The 13170-nt window shown below is 55.5% G+C and overlaps 7 protein-coding genes across 7 annotated transcripts; 5 read left to right on the plus strand and 2 right to left on the minus strand.

Annotated features, from left to right (window-relative positions):
* Window positions 1-148: 148 nt before the first annotated feature.
* Window positions 149-2485, plus strand: KRP23_745 (N-acetylated-alpha-linked acidic dipeptidase 2; the record flags this gene model as incomplete). Its single annotated transcript, XM_067892534.1, has 1 exon — window positions 149-2485. One exon carries the CDS (start codon window positions 149-151, stop codon window positions 2483-2485), a length of 2337 nt encoding a protein of 778 aa, XP_067751308.1.
* A 336-nt stretch (window positions 2486-2821) lies between these two features.
* Window positions 2822-5134, plus strand: KRP23_746 (Glutamate carboxypeptidase 2; the record flags this gene model as incomplete). Its single annotated transcript, XM_067892545.1, has 1 exon — window positions 2822-5134. The coding sequence occupies one exon, from the start codon at window positions 2822-2824 to the stop codon at window positions 5132-5134; it is 2313 nt and encodes a 770-aa protein (XP_067751309.1).
* A 145-nt stretch (window positions 5135-5279) lies between these two features.
* KRP23_747 (Phytanoyl-CoA dioxygenase domain-containing protein 1) lies at window positions 5280-6167 on the minus strand (the record flags this gene model as incomplete). The annotated part of the gene is made up of 1 exon (XM_067892556.1): window positions 5280-6167. One exon carries the CDS (start codon window positions 6165-6167, stop codon window positions 5280-5282), a length of 888 nt encoding a protein of 295 aa, XP_067751310.1.
* A 1105-nt stretch (window positions 6168-7272) lies between these two features.
* Window positions 7273-8903, plus strand: KRP23_748 (uncharacterized protein; the record flags this gene model as incomplete). The annotated part of the gene is made up of 2 exons (XM_067892567.1): window positions 7273-7374; window positions 7449-8903. 2 exons carry the CDS (start codon window positions 7273-7275, stop codon window positions 8901-8903), a joined length of 1557 nt encoding a protein of 518 aa, XP_067751311.1.
* Window positions 8904-9125: 222 nt separating this feature from the next.
* Window positions 9126-9680, minus strand: KRP23_749 (ER membrane protein complex subunit 5-like protein; the record flags this gene model as incomplete). The annotated part of the gene is made up of 4 exons (XM_067892578.1): window positions 9126-9210; window positions 9277-9380; window positions 9466-9521; window positions 9605-9680. 4 exons carry the CDS (start codon window positions 9678-9680, stop codon window positions 9126-9128), a joined length of 321 nt encoding a protein of 106 aa, XP_067751312.1.
* A 169-nt stretch (window positions 9681-9849) lies between these two features.
* On the plus strand, window positions 9850-11451 carry KRP23_750 (Vacuolar protein sorting-associated protein 9A; the record flags this gene model as incomplete). Its single annotated transcript, XM_067892589.1, has 1 exon — window positions 9850-11451. One exon carries the CDS (start codon window positions 9850-9852, stop codon window positions 11449-11451), a length of 1602 nt encoding a protein of 533 aa, XP_067751313.1.
* Window positions 11452-11974: 523 nt separating this feature from the next.
* On the plus strand, window positions 11975-12562 carry KRP23_751 (uncharacterized protein; the record flags this gene model as incomplete). Its single annotated transcript, XM_067892600.1, has 1 exon — window positions 11975-12562. The coding sequence occupies one exon, from the start codon at window positions 11975-11977 to the stop codon at window positions 12560-12562; it is 588 nt and encodes a 195-aa protein (XP_067751314.1).
* Window positions 12563-13170: the final 608 nt, after the last annotated feature.

Consider the following 13170-nt stretch of genomic DNA (forward strand, 5'->3'; position numbering starts at 1 on the left):
TCACCGTACTGTATGTTGAAGTGGACCGTTACGCGCAGCGCTCTTTTATCCAATCACCGACCGTGTCCGTTACACTCATCACCAATCAGCGCAGTATAGCGGAGACTCTCGCTCTGAGTGCACTCCTAGATTTGCATCAACGTCTGCCATGGCTCCGTTCGCATCGACTAAGAAACCCAGAGGACCTGTGCTCGCCAAGCCCGACGACGAAGTGTACGGAACTTTCATCGGACGCTCTCGTCAAAGCGCCAATGAATCCAACTCAAACTCCAAGTTCGGAGCGTTGCTACGAGCTGTTGGGGTCCTGGGACTCGTGGTGCTGGCAGTGGGGTGCGTTGTCAAGTCGGGTTCGGCCTCTAGTTCAATTGCTGCAGTCGAGAGCGTGAAAGAAGCTTCGGCCGTTGGAAGCGATGAAGTTCCAGTGAAGCTGTCGACGACCGACCTGCACCAGCAGTTCGTGGATAATGTAGACGCCGGCAACATGCGAGAGTACTTGCACACATACTCCAGCGTTCCGCACAGCTGCGGCACCGAGCAGGATTACAAGACGGCGGTCTTCACTGCCAAAATGTTCGAGTCGTTCGGCATCAAGGCCGAGATCAAGGAGTACTACACGCTGCTGTCCACACCAGTTCGTCGTCACTTGGCGATCGTGGAGCCTACGGAGGCCGCGCGTGAGCTGAACTTGACCGAAGCGTCAGTGACAGATGATGCCTGTACGAGTGATGACAGCGCACTGCCGCCGTTTGTAGCGTACGCTGCGACGGGAAACGTGACGTCTTCGATTGTATTCGTGAACTTTGGCAAGCCGGCAGACTTCGAGTGGCTTGTGGCCAACAACGTCACTCTGGAAGGCAAAATTGCGCTCGTGCGGTACGGCGGCAACTTCCGTGGCTTGAAGGTCATGGCGGCGGAGCAGCACGGTATGGCCGGCGTGCTGATCTACTCGGACCCGAAGGAAGATGGCTTCGTGCAGGGACCTGTGTACCCTGACGGTCCGTGGCGTCCTGAGGACTCTTTCCAGCGTGGATCTCTGCAGTACCTTTCGCTGGCTGGAGGTGACCCGATGACACCTGGTTGGCCTTCGACAGAGGGGTCTTACCACTTACCGTACGAAGACGTGAAGACTATTCCCCACATTCCCGCACTTCCGCTTTCGTACGGCCAGGCGACGTACATTCTGCAGTCTTTGGGGGGCAGGGAAGCTCCCGATTCCTGGCAAGGAGGTCTCTCGCTGCCCAGCGGATACCGTATCGGCGATGATGAAGCGACAGTGGTGAATCTGGATATCGAAATCGACAACGAGGTGGGTCCGATCTGGGACGTCATTGGCACGATCGAAGGCTCGGAAGAGCCTGACAAGTTGGTGATCATGGGCAACCATCGCGACGCCTGGGTGTGCGGCGCCATCGATCCGAACAGCGGGTCCTCCACACTTCTGGAAATTGCACGTGGGTATGGCGAGTTACTCAAACAAGGCTGGAAACCTCGGCGTACGTTGATTCTTGGCTCATGGGACGGCGAGGAGTATGGACTTCTAGGAAGTACCGAGTACGCTGAGGACAACGCGGAGCTTTTCAAGAAGCAGGCCGTGGCGTACCTCAACGTGGACGCTATGATGGGTCCCTTGGTAAGTGCGAGTGCTAGCCCCGCCATTGCTCAGTTCCTTTACGAGACGGCAAAGGCCGTTCCTGCGAACAAGTTCCACGGTGACGAAACGGAGAAGACGCTGTATGAACAGTGGACGAAGCAGGCGGCTGCGCGTCGCGACCTTCTCCATGGCGCCAGTGACGGAACGCTCGGACCTGAGCATTTGATCAGCTTCATGGGCTCCGGCTCCGACTTCACGGCATTCTACCAGCACCTGGGTATCATTTCTGCCAACTTGGGCTTCACGCTGTCTTACGCCGCCTACGGCGTCTACCACAGCTCCATGGACAGCATCATGTACTCGGAGTTGTATGCTGATCCACGCTACGCCACGCACGTGGCTACCGCACAGTGGTGGGGGTTGCTAGCACTGCGTCTTGCAGACGACCAAGTGCTCCCGTTCGACTTCACGACATACGGCTTCGTCATGGCGGAAGACCTGGCAGGTCTCGAGCAACAGGTTGCCGCACTACCAGTGGACTTTAGCGAGCTCCACCAAGCCATCGACCACTTCACTGCCAGCGCCGCCACGTTCCACGCCCAGCTCAATGCTTTTGTTGCTAACGAAACTCTTGCTGCTAATGCCGATGCCCTCCACACTTGGAACGAGAAACTGGTGCTGCTGGAGCGTCACTTGACCACGGAAGAGGGCCTGCCTCACCGCCCATGGTACAAACACGTGATCTTCGGCCCGGGCTTCTACGAGGGCTATGCGGGTGCTGCTTTCCCGGGCATCTCGGACGCCATCGCATTCTACGATGACGCGGACACCATCCAGGCGCACGTCGACGAAGTGGCTCGAATCGTCACGAAGGCCGCCAATTTCTTGCTGTAGACTTGACTAGCCAGCAGCTCTCTAATGTCAATCAAAAGCTCTCGCATTGCACTGCATGACGTCGATCTGGTCGCCGTTTTCAAGCAGCTAATCTTACGGCACGTGCGTGTCACAATTAGCCGAGACTGGACTGAAGTCGTGTTGTGGTGTCGAGTGCGTCAAGAGTGTTGAGTGTAGCTGGTTGCATCCCCGAAAATGCTGTGCCGATCACGGTCCCTCGCCTCCTCTAGCTGCTCCTCGATAGTGCTCGCCGTCCTGCTCCCATTCAGCTATTGGGACGGATTCGACCACGACAACCGCCTGCAGGGCCTTCGAGTCGACCGACGGTCTCCGAAAATGGTTGACGACCCAGCACCGTCGCGAGCTCCGTTTGAAACTCGGAGCGGCATCTACGGCACGTTTAGCTCTGCAGTTCCTGTTCATGCGCCTCAGTCTGGCTCGGGTGCATTGAGACGAGCTGCGGGTGTCGCTACGCTGCTCTTCTTCGCAGTCGCGGGGTACTCCGGCGTTTTCAATGACCACCAAACCGTGGACGTGTCAAACGCACTGCAACTTGGCACAGAAGCTGCGGTTGACGACACCTCTGTGTTGGGACTGCAGGGCGTTGAGAAGGCTTTCGTGGATGGAGTCAACGTGGACAAACTGCGTGAGTTCCAGCACAAGTTTTCCAGTGTTCCCCACGTTGCAGGCAGCCACCAAGACTACGAGACGGCAGTGTACACGGCCGAGCAGTTCCGGTCGTTCGGATTCAAGACCGAGATCAAGACGTACTACACGCTGCTGTCGGCACCTGTACGCCGTCATCTCGCTATCGTAGGACCCACGGGAGCTGCGAGAACACTTAACCTGACGGAGCCTTCGATAGCAGGAGATTCCTGCACTAGTGACGACGATGCACTGCCGCCATTCCTCGCGTACGCCGCCACGGGCAACGTCACGGCCTCCGTCGTGTACGTCAACTTCGGCAAACCCGAAGACTTCGAGTGGCTCGTTGCCAACAACGTGACACTAAGAGGCAAGATCGCGCTTGCTCGGTACGGCGGGAACTACCGAGGGCTCAAGGTCATGTCAGCAGAAGCCCACGGCATGATTGGGGTGCTTATTTACTCGGATCCGAACGAAGATGGCTTTGTCCAAGGACCGGTGTATCCTGACGGTCCTTGGCGACCGGAAGACTCGTTCCAACGCGGAGCGACCATTTTCCTATCGTTAGCTGCGGGAGACCCGCTGACACCAGGCTTCGCATCCGTTCCTGGGGCGCCGTACCTCGACTACGAAGACGCTAAAACGATTCCTCACATCCCAGCGCTTCCGCTCTCGTATGGCCAGGCAAAGCACATTCTAGCATCGCTCGGTGGTAAGAAAGCACCGACAGCGTGGCAAGGAGGGCTCACTTTCCCCAATGGCTATCGTGTCGGCGATGATGAAGCTACCGTTGTGAATCTCGACATCGAAATGGACAACAAGATCCGTCCGATCTGGGACGTCGTCGGCACCATTGAAGGCTCGGATGAACCGGACCAGCAAGTCATTCTGGGCAACCATCGAGATGCGTGGGTGTGTGGGGCTATTGATCCCAGCAGTGGCTCGTCGGTGTTAATGGAAATCGCACGAGGCTTGGGCGACCTGCTAAAACAAGGCTGGAGACCGCGGCGTACGCTGGTACTTGGCTCCTGGGATGGCGAAGAGCCTGGTCTCCTCGGAAGCACGGAATACGCTGAGGATAACGCCGAAACGCTAACGAAGCAGGCGGTCGCTTACCTGAACGTTGACTCCACCATTGGGCCGTTGGTCTATGCGGCTTCGAGCCCATCGATTGCTCCGTTCTTGTTCAACACAGCGAAGGTTATCCCAGCAAACCAATTCTACGGCAACGAGACGGAGTCTACACTTTACGAGCAGTGGGTTGCACAAACGGAGGCCAAACGAGCGCAACTCGACGGTGCTGACGATGGAACTCTGGGACCCGACCACCTCATCAAGCTGCTGGGTTCAGGCTCGGACTATTCTGCTTTCTACCAACATCTTGGGATCATCTCCGTCGATATGGGCTTTGCCATCTCGAACCACGCGCAGTACGGCGTCTACCATAGCTCCATGGACAGCCTCATGTATGCTGAGCTGTACGGTGATCCTAACTACTCAACTCACGTCTCCACCGCTCGCTGGTGGGGGCTGCTGGGCCTTCGACTGGCCGATAACCTGATCCTGCCATTTGACTACACGACTTACGCTACCGTCATGGACGAAGATCTTGCGCGACTGGAAGCGAAAATCACTGGCGTTGATTTTGCTGCGCTTCACGAGGCTATCGACCATTTCCGTGCCAGCGCTGGCGTATTTCACGCCAAGCTTACAGTTTTTGCGTCAAATGATACCGATGCTATCGCCGAGGAAGCTCTCCGGTCATGGAACGAGAAGCTGGTTCTGCTGGAGCGCCATCTGATCTCCGAGGCAGGTTTGCCGCACCGACCATGGTACAGACACGTGATCTTCGGTCCGGGGTTCTACGAGGGCTACGCTGGTGCCGCCTTCCCGGGTATTTCAGACTGCGTGGCCTTCAAAGACAACTCGACCACTATACAAGCGCACGTCAACGAGGTGGCTAATACTGTGAGCAACGCTGCAGAGTTTCTGCTGGAAGGCTAGAGGTGCAAGTAATAGCAGCTCCGGTGTCAGCTCAATACAACTTTTTTGCTGGTCATTTAACTTGTTCATGTCGGAGATCCGGGCTGTTGAGAGGCCTAGACGCTCCCTATTTGCATCCGCAAGTCCAATGACTGCATAACCCCCTTCAACTCTCGTACATGGGCTTGAACGGCACGTTACCCGTTGTCTGCAGCCAATTGTCCGCTGGGTAGGCCACCTCATGGCTCTCCACAACGTGGATCGAGTACGCGTGGCGCGAGTTGGACGACCGATTGGCCTCGCTGAAGTGCACAAAAGAGCTGTGTAGCAGCACCAGGTCTCCCTTCTTGGTGATCAACGGCTGACTTTTGCTCACATCAAAGGGCTCGACCTTCTCCGGCACATTCTCCAGCAGCAAGCCGCCGTTCGTCTCCTGCTGGTCTTTTGTCGTGCGTTTTAGTCTCTGACGCACTGGCACCGTCAAGTGCGAGCCGGGCACGCCGTGCAGACAGCCGTTCTCGAGTGTACAGTCCTCCAGAGCCCACCAAAAGCCCACGACGGACTGCGGCTCCGTGTACAGATAGCTGCCGTCCTGGTGGGGCTTCACCTCGCCGCCAATGCTCGGCTGTTTGAAGATGTACATGGACTGCACCACCATAGGTCGCATGTACTTGAGCGACTTGAGAATGTCCTGAACTTGTCCGGCGTAGCTCACTTTCTCAAAGATCGGGTCCAGATTGTGCAGATTGTGGCCGATCTTGTTCACGGCCACGTCCAGCGGCACTTTGAGCGTCTTGTGGTCTTGCTCGAACGCGTGTTCCTCGAAGAAGTAGCGGATCTTGTCCCCGGATTCCAGGAAGTACTCGTCGTTCATGCGGCGCGTCTGATCGTTGGTCGTGAAGATGGAGCGGTGCTGTGTGACGTCGCACTGCGCCACGTACTCACCCGCTTTGGCGCGCAACTCATCGCATGTAGAGGCGGACAGAGCTTGCGGGAGGACCAAGAAGCCATCGCGCTCGAAGGCGGCGAGCTGCTCGGAGGACAGGCCAGGCATGGTATAGTGGGGGGCACTCCGTTATCAGAAAAATGTGTACCACCGAAAAACCTTCATCATAGTATATGGATACAGTAAGCGAGATATTTTCTCTGTTCGATATTGAAAAATAACCTGTAATACCTGTTGTTTGGTAAAAGGTGATATGAGAGGTGAGAATATCGATTTGAAAGGGGGAGCGCTGCTGACCCCACGATTTGGCATGTTGAAGTTTGTGTAGCCATCTCGTGGTCGATGGAGTGCGACTGGTTTGTCGTCACGTGCTGCAGGTGCGTTCCGCCAGTGTTACAGAGTACCTTCGCCGTTGAATTTCTCCTGCTAAAGTGCCTTGGCGTTTGCTTACCAGTGAACGGTCTTGGGGCCTGCAGCGGCACCGGGGAAACGGTAACTGACCTAGAGGGCGGACCATGGGTCTGTGTACTTGAAGTAATGCTTCCGGCATGAGCCTATCGGCGATCGGGTTGAGCCTGTGTAGGGTCAACCGTCAACGCCGCATGCGATCTTATCCTTTGACCTAATGTCCCGCAGGATAGTGCCGTTTGCAGCTAAACGATAACTTCGTTAATGGCGTGTCTGGGTACCATGAGAAGCCACGTCGAGAGAGTGGTAGCGAGACCGGGAAAGGGGACAGAATGCTCGGAAAACTTCCTCAATGCTGCTGTCCTGAATAGCACCGGTAAGCTTCATGCTTCCCAACGGCTTGACTGGAGAGGTCCCATAAAGTCGACGTAACGAACTGAAGCAGCGAAACGGGAGTAACGGATCGGCCACTTGAGTTGCCTTCACTGCTGGGCTTCATCGTTGCGTGCATGGATTATTTGCCTTCCCGCCAGGCCATTTTTCCATTGAGTCGTTTCAAGTTTCGTTCACCTGCTCGAAACGCGGCCTGCGCTCATGGCCAAGGCCCGCTCGGTTGGGACGGCACACACGAAACTTCCCATCGGCATCCTCAAGCAAGGCCAGGCGAGCAAGTCCTCGCGCAGTTAGTCCGCCACCACCTTCACATTCGAACTCATCGTCTATCTGCCGCGCGGTCTGCCTCTGTACAGTGGGCTGCACCGAAAGAGGCATCACAACAGGCGCAACGAAACGGAAGCTTGATAGTATGGTCGCCGCCGCGTCAAGTGCCAGGAAGAGCTCTCCCGGTGTTCACGGAGCGATGTCCCCCGCTCCGATTCTGCTGTCCCCCATATCTGTCGCTCACCGGGTGCGTTGTCTGCTTGCTCTTCCTGGCCGTCAGGTGAATGGTCAGTAGCTCACAATGTTCGCGGTGAATTGCAGAGTCAGATGATGGAGAGCGAAGTAGGTATGCCGTCAACAGGAAACGCCGTTCGAGACCAGTGGGTCGCCAACCTGCAGAAGAAGCGGATGGCCGCAGCGGCAGGAATGGGCGCTCCGATAGGTAACGGCAATCCTTGTGCAGCTGGCACCACGACTAGCACGACAACCTCCGGCAACAGGTCCAACAGCAACAGCAGAAGCAGCTCAGCGAAAAGAAGCAGTCGGAGTCGCAGTGCAGCGTCGCGAGCAGGTTCCAAGAACGGCAACGGCCGCAGTGGCGAACAGCAGCACAACGCTGATGCACTTGAAAATAGCCTCAATTCCCACCAGCTCAATGCACACCGACACAGCCAATTCGCCACGATGCCCTCCGGGTTGATAGTGGACAGTCGGATCGCAATGAGTGACGCCGAGGCATTCGCACTGGGACAGTCGTCCATGCTTTTCAGCGGCCTCGGGTGCTTCGAACTTGAGTCGCCTTCGTTCTCACGGCTCATCTCGTCTTCTCTCGACGGAGAGTTCCCGCTACCTTCGCCTGTGCCAGTGACCAGCACCACAAAGAAGGCGAAGAGCAGGCCGAAAAGGGCCACCAAGCCCAGATCGAAGAAGCGACCCACTCGCTGCCTGGCACTTGACGTAGATCAGCCCAAGCCGCGCACTCCGCGCCGCAAGCTAAACTGTGGCTCTGCAACCTTCGACGATTTCGACCTTGACTACAGTGTGAGTCCCGGTTCGTCAGGGTTTCTCGGTGTCGGAACGCCCTCCAATTTCCGTGTCGATGCCTCGTGCGCGAGTACCAGACACGCGTGGGGGCAGGAACTCGACTTCAGCGGTGCAGGAGGTTACGCTGACACGTTCCTCGACTTACCCACTCCTCGCCTAGCTGAAATGCCGCTCATATCAGCCTCGCAGCAGTCGAACGCCAGCTCCACCACTAGCAACAGCAGTAGGCAATCAAACGACGAGCAGGATGGGAAACTCGACCACCCTCGGCTCATTCGCACCAGCAGTATCGAACAGGAAGGCTTGAGCCACTTCCTTGAACAGACCAACTTGGATGGTAGCAACGGCGGCCATGGCGATGAGCTTTACCAGCTCGCTGCGACTCCACTCGTCAGTGCGCGAAAATCGCCGTTCTCCGACGGCTCCTTCTTCACAAGCGGTGCAACGCCTCGTTCTGCCGCGGCTGCTGTTGTGGACGAGTGCTTCGGCGGCAAGAACGCGACGTTCTCTTCGTCATGGCCCATGCCATCGCCATCCCCGCTCGGCTCTTCCTCTCGCCCTGGTGCGTCTGTGGCGCGGCGGCGTATGACCCCTCGCGACCAGAAACACCCGCCCGAGTTTGAAACCTTGATGGACGAGTACAAATTCACCGACATCGACCACGAGCTCGACAGTTTTTACCTGGACACCATGGAGGCCATCGGCAACGACCTCGACCTCATGTCCAACTGATGGTCGAGGTCTCGTAGGCTAGCTGGAGTCCGTCGTCGAATAGAGCCGTACAACCTTCGTAATAAGCTTATTGATAATAGAAACCCAACGCCACAAACACAACTGCAGCAAAAGTCACACAGCAATTAAAACCATGGTGGGACTCGTTACCGAAACAAAAGTATCCGTCCGCCAGAGCACCACATCTGCGGCTAGTACTCTCGACTCAAGAGCAACGTCTCTCTATGAAATGACGCGCTTGTGCAGCGCCTTCCCACGGTGATTGAACACGTGGAAGTCCGGGCTTGAGATGACCGTGGCCAGCGACCTACCAATATGGCACAAACAGTTAGTCCCCCCGACCACCTTTTTCAGCACAATTTGGTCCACGCACCTCGAGTGCATTGCGTCGTTGGACCGGATGGGTAGCAGCTCCCCCGACGTGAGCAACACGCCCACGAGCGAGATGAGGAAGGACACGACGAGCTCCACAACCACCTACAGAATTTAAAAAAAAACTATTTTTAGCCAATCACCAACTTCAAATAAGAAAATCCCCCTCTCGGATTGGACGAAAACAAACCTCGAAGGGCGGCATCTGCGCGTCTGCCGTCTCCGTGAGCTTCACATAGGACTCGTCTTCAGTGGCACATTACAACACAAATGAAGCATTAATTAACACGAGAAAAGCTGGGTTAGAGGGAGGAAGAATGGGAGCTTACATTGCACAGAGTAGTATCCGGCGTGCACAAGCAGCAGCGCGCCCACCGCGATGAGAAGCTTGCCGAAAAACGCCATTTTGATCCTTTTCGAACGCAGTATCTGTCAAAATGGTGTGTCATACGCCATCATATCGAAATGTTTGTAGCAGAACATATTAAGTCCGAATACCTTTCCTACAGCATACTCAGAATCAGATGATCCCTCTCGAACTCGATCATTTGTGTATCCGTCACCAGCAGCTAAAATGATGTTCTGGGGCCGCGGTGGTGGCGGCAAATCCGCCACATCTCCCGCTACAAGCAACACCGAGGCATCGCGCCGGTCGTCCCAAAACATCCGCATTGCGGCGGTTCCAACCGTACCTGCTTCACCTTCGTACGTGCTCTCGGAGCAGCGACGCAGTGAGTTGCTGCTGGCTGCACGCACCAATCGCGTGTCCTGGGTGGACGGAGTGGACGAGCGCAGTGTCCAGGCACTTTCAGGCGCAACCAATGGGTTTCCTGGGACGCTGGCAGCTTCAGCTATCCCTAGCCATTGCCGTGAAGCTTTGGGGGGCGTCAACGACGAGTTGTGCAGCTTTTTCACGAGTCTGGACGAGCTCAAGCTCAAAATTCTAGCCAACGACATCCAGCTGACGGAGGAAGAGGCTGAAGAAGCCCAGGGCTCGACGAAACGGTACTATACGTTGCTACAAGAGCTCAAGGAGCAGGAGACGCTGCTGAACCAATGGAAGCGCTCGCATAGTCCGAGGACCAAGAGACTCGTGGGCTATGACCGAGAGATGGCTTTTCTGGTGGCATTTAGGGAGCTCATGACGCTGCTGAAAAACGTACAAGCAGCCGAGCTGGTGTACCGCATCCAGTCCTTTGTGAAGCGTGCGGAGGTGTGGGATCTGCCGCAGATGTTGAGGGCGATCGCCACAAGAGACCGCCCAGGAGGACGAGTGCAGGATTTTGTCAAGAAGCTGGTGGAGCAGATCAAACACAGTCAGAAGCTCAGGAGGTTGCTGCAAGGAGATGAAGCGGAGGTGCAGCAAGAGAAGTTCTTGCACGTGCGAGATCAGTACGGACTGGACATGCTGCACGAAGTGCTAGAGGCGTTCCTGATGGAGAAACTGTATGCCAAAACACTGACTCCGTCACGTGAAGTGGCTAGCCAGGATGAGGCTTTTCATGAGCGCATCAGCTTGCTTGGTTTCGTTACATTTAAGCATTTGGACTTGCCCATCCCAAAGACAGAAGAGCAGGAGCAAACCTGGCATCGATTGGCGAGGCAGCTCGAAGCGATAACTCTGTGTCCAAGTCCTCGACGGAAGATGGATGGGGTATTGCGCGTATGTCAAGATCTGACTACCTTTCTAAAGGCGCAAAATGGCGGCAGGTTCCCATCAGCGGACGATTTTTTGCCGGCATTGATCTATGTGGTGCTTCGTGCCAACCCGTGCGAGCTCAAGCGGAATGTCGCGTTTATCTTGGAGTACCGAAATCCTACCAAGCTGGTGTCGGAGCCAGGCTACTTCTTCACGCACCTGGTCTCCAGTGTGGCCTTCCTTGAGGAGGTGAATGGCTCTCGCCTTACCATTTCACCCGAAGAGTTTGATGAAGGACTGCGTCGAAGCAAGGAAGGTCTTCGAACAAGAGGTGTGCGTCACGAACTTGACCATGAAGTGGCAAGTAATGCGAGCAGTAGCAGTACTGGAGAAACGATGAACGGTACTGGTCGTAAGCAAATGCTTCCGCACCACGTCCCTCAAAGCAGCAGAGAGTATCAGAACGAAGAGTCACTGCGCCTTCCAACGGTGCTCGAAGTACGTGCCAGGCGCTTAGCAACGCTGATGAGCAACTAGACTGGAAGGCAATCACGCACTGGTGATTTATCAATTTTGCTTGGTACGTGACCGTATACGAAGCTCAGAATATTGTAATGCTGCCACGTTGTTGCCTTTCGTGACATTCTCTTACCTCTTCTTGCTCCTGTCTGTACAGAGGACCAGTCACTTGCCGTGTCTCGCGAAAGTCTCGAGTCTTATTTTTTGTGTCTTTTCTTCGAGCTCTCTGATACCTTCACGCCTGCATTCACTCCACTCCCACATCCAAAGTCGACAAGCTGCGAGAACACAGTGGAGTGCGTGGTGTCCCCCGTACAGTATGCGGCAAGCGCTTCACGTATTAGTTGTCCGCCTTACACGACCGACGCGACGTACCAAGCGTGCAGTGAGTCAAACGAGCAGCGAGGAAGCGTCTGAAGCAACCCTTTCGTCGCCAGCAAGTGGAATCAGCGGGACTCGTGTGGTGGGCAACAGCTTCGCAGAGAGCTGCACAGATGAAATCAGAGCTGACCACCCACGGATTCTAGGGAAGAGGCGTGTAATGTTGCGCTTTGAAGGAGGTCGACACACAGCCGCTCATCGTCGACACCAGTTCACGCTGTGGAAAGGTCAAGCTGCTACAACTGTTGTGCGGACACTGCAAGGCTGCTGTACGCTTGCTCGACGTGAGTTGGCGTCATGGAGAGGCCGCTCCAAGGTTTCTTCACGCTCAGAAGATGCGTACAAGCCTTCGGATGCAGAGTGCATTCATCCGACCGATCAACAATCGAGTCGCAATTTCAAGCGTTCGCGCCGCAGTTCCTACAATTCCTCGACTTCCAGCTTCAGTATCACGAGCTCTCTGTCTTCTGCCACGGACGTAGAGGAAGAACGCCGCAAGGAACTTCGCCGCTCCGAGTTTTCTACGTACACCCCCCGCGTCGCTGCCCTCGAGACGAACCCCAGCGAGTTTGGATTTGCAGAGTCCACCAGCGGCAGCCACGAGCGATTGCTACTAGTTGACGTGCTACCGCTCAATGACAGCGACGACGACGACGACGCCAAGAGCTCCTCCGCTTCGCGCCACCTCCCATACCGCACCACCTTGATCGATGGCCGCCCCCACCTCCTCCGTAACGAGTGGGTGTGATCCGACAGCAAACCGCTCGAAGCGAGAACTTCCCTCCAACGAGAGATCCCAGCAACAAATATTAGCCACCCCAATCAACAATACCAAGCACAATTGTCGTATCCAGCACGAAAACTCCCCCTGTTAAAGTTGGTTTCGCTAGTCGTCGGTTTTACACGGCCCCACACATTAATTAATCTGGTGTTACTGCACCCGGTCCATGAGTGTAGTTCAAAACAATCGCATGACAAAATTTGCAGGACGCCACCCACAATATCATGATAGCGTTTTGTAAGATGGATCGATCCTGCCACATTTCCTGCTCAAGCCCGAGCCACCAAGACTTGTTCACTCTCGATTTTTTGCCGACGACCTCGAAAGTCCGCGGGTACTCAACCAGTTTATCGAACAATACCACTTTTTGTCGGAAGTCCACGCCGATATTGAGTGTCAACTCGAGTATTGTGAAGAGATCTCGGAAGAGAGGAACAAGATGAAAGTTTTGCTGCTGGCCCAAGCCGGGTGTAAAGACCATAACGCGACTGAAAATGGGGTTTTGTGACTGTACTTGTGTGGAAATATACCATGTAGCACTCTTAAATAGGAGTCGGGTGTGGCCTGGTAACTAG

This window comes from Phytophthora ramorum (assembly GCF_020800215.1).
Source record: "Phytophthora ramorum isolate Pr-102 chromosome Unknown Phyram_PR-102_s0001, whole genome shotgun sequence".
NCBI lineage: Eukaryota > Oomycota > Peronosporomycetes > Peronosporales > Peronosporaceae > Phytophthora > Phytophthora ramorum.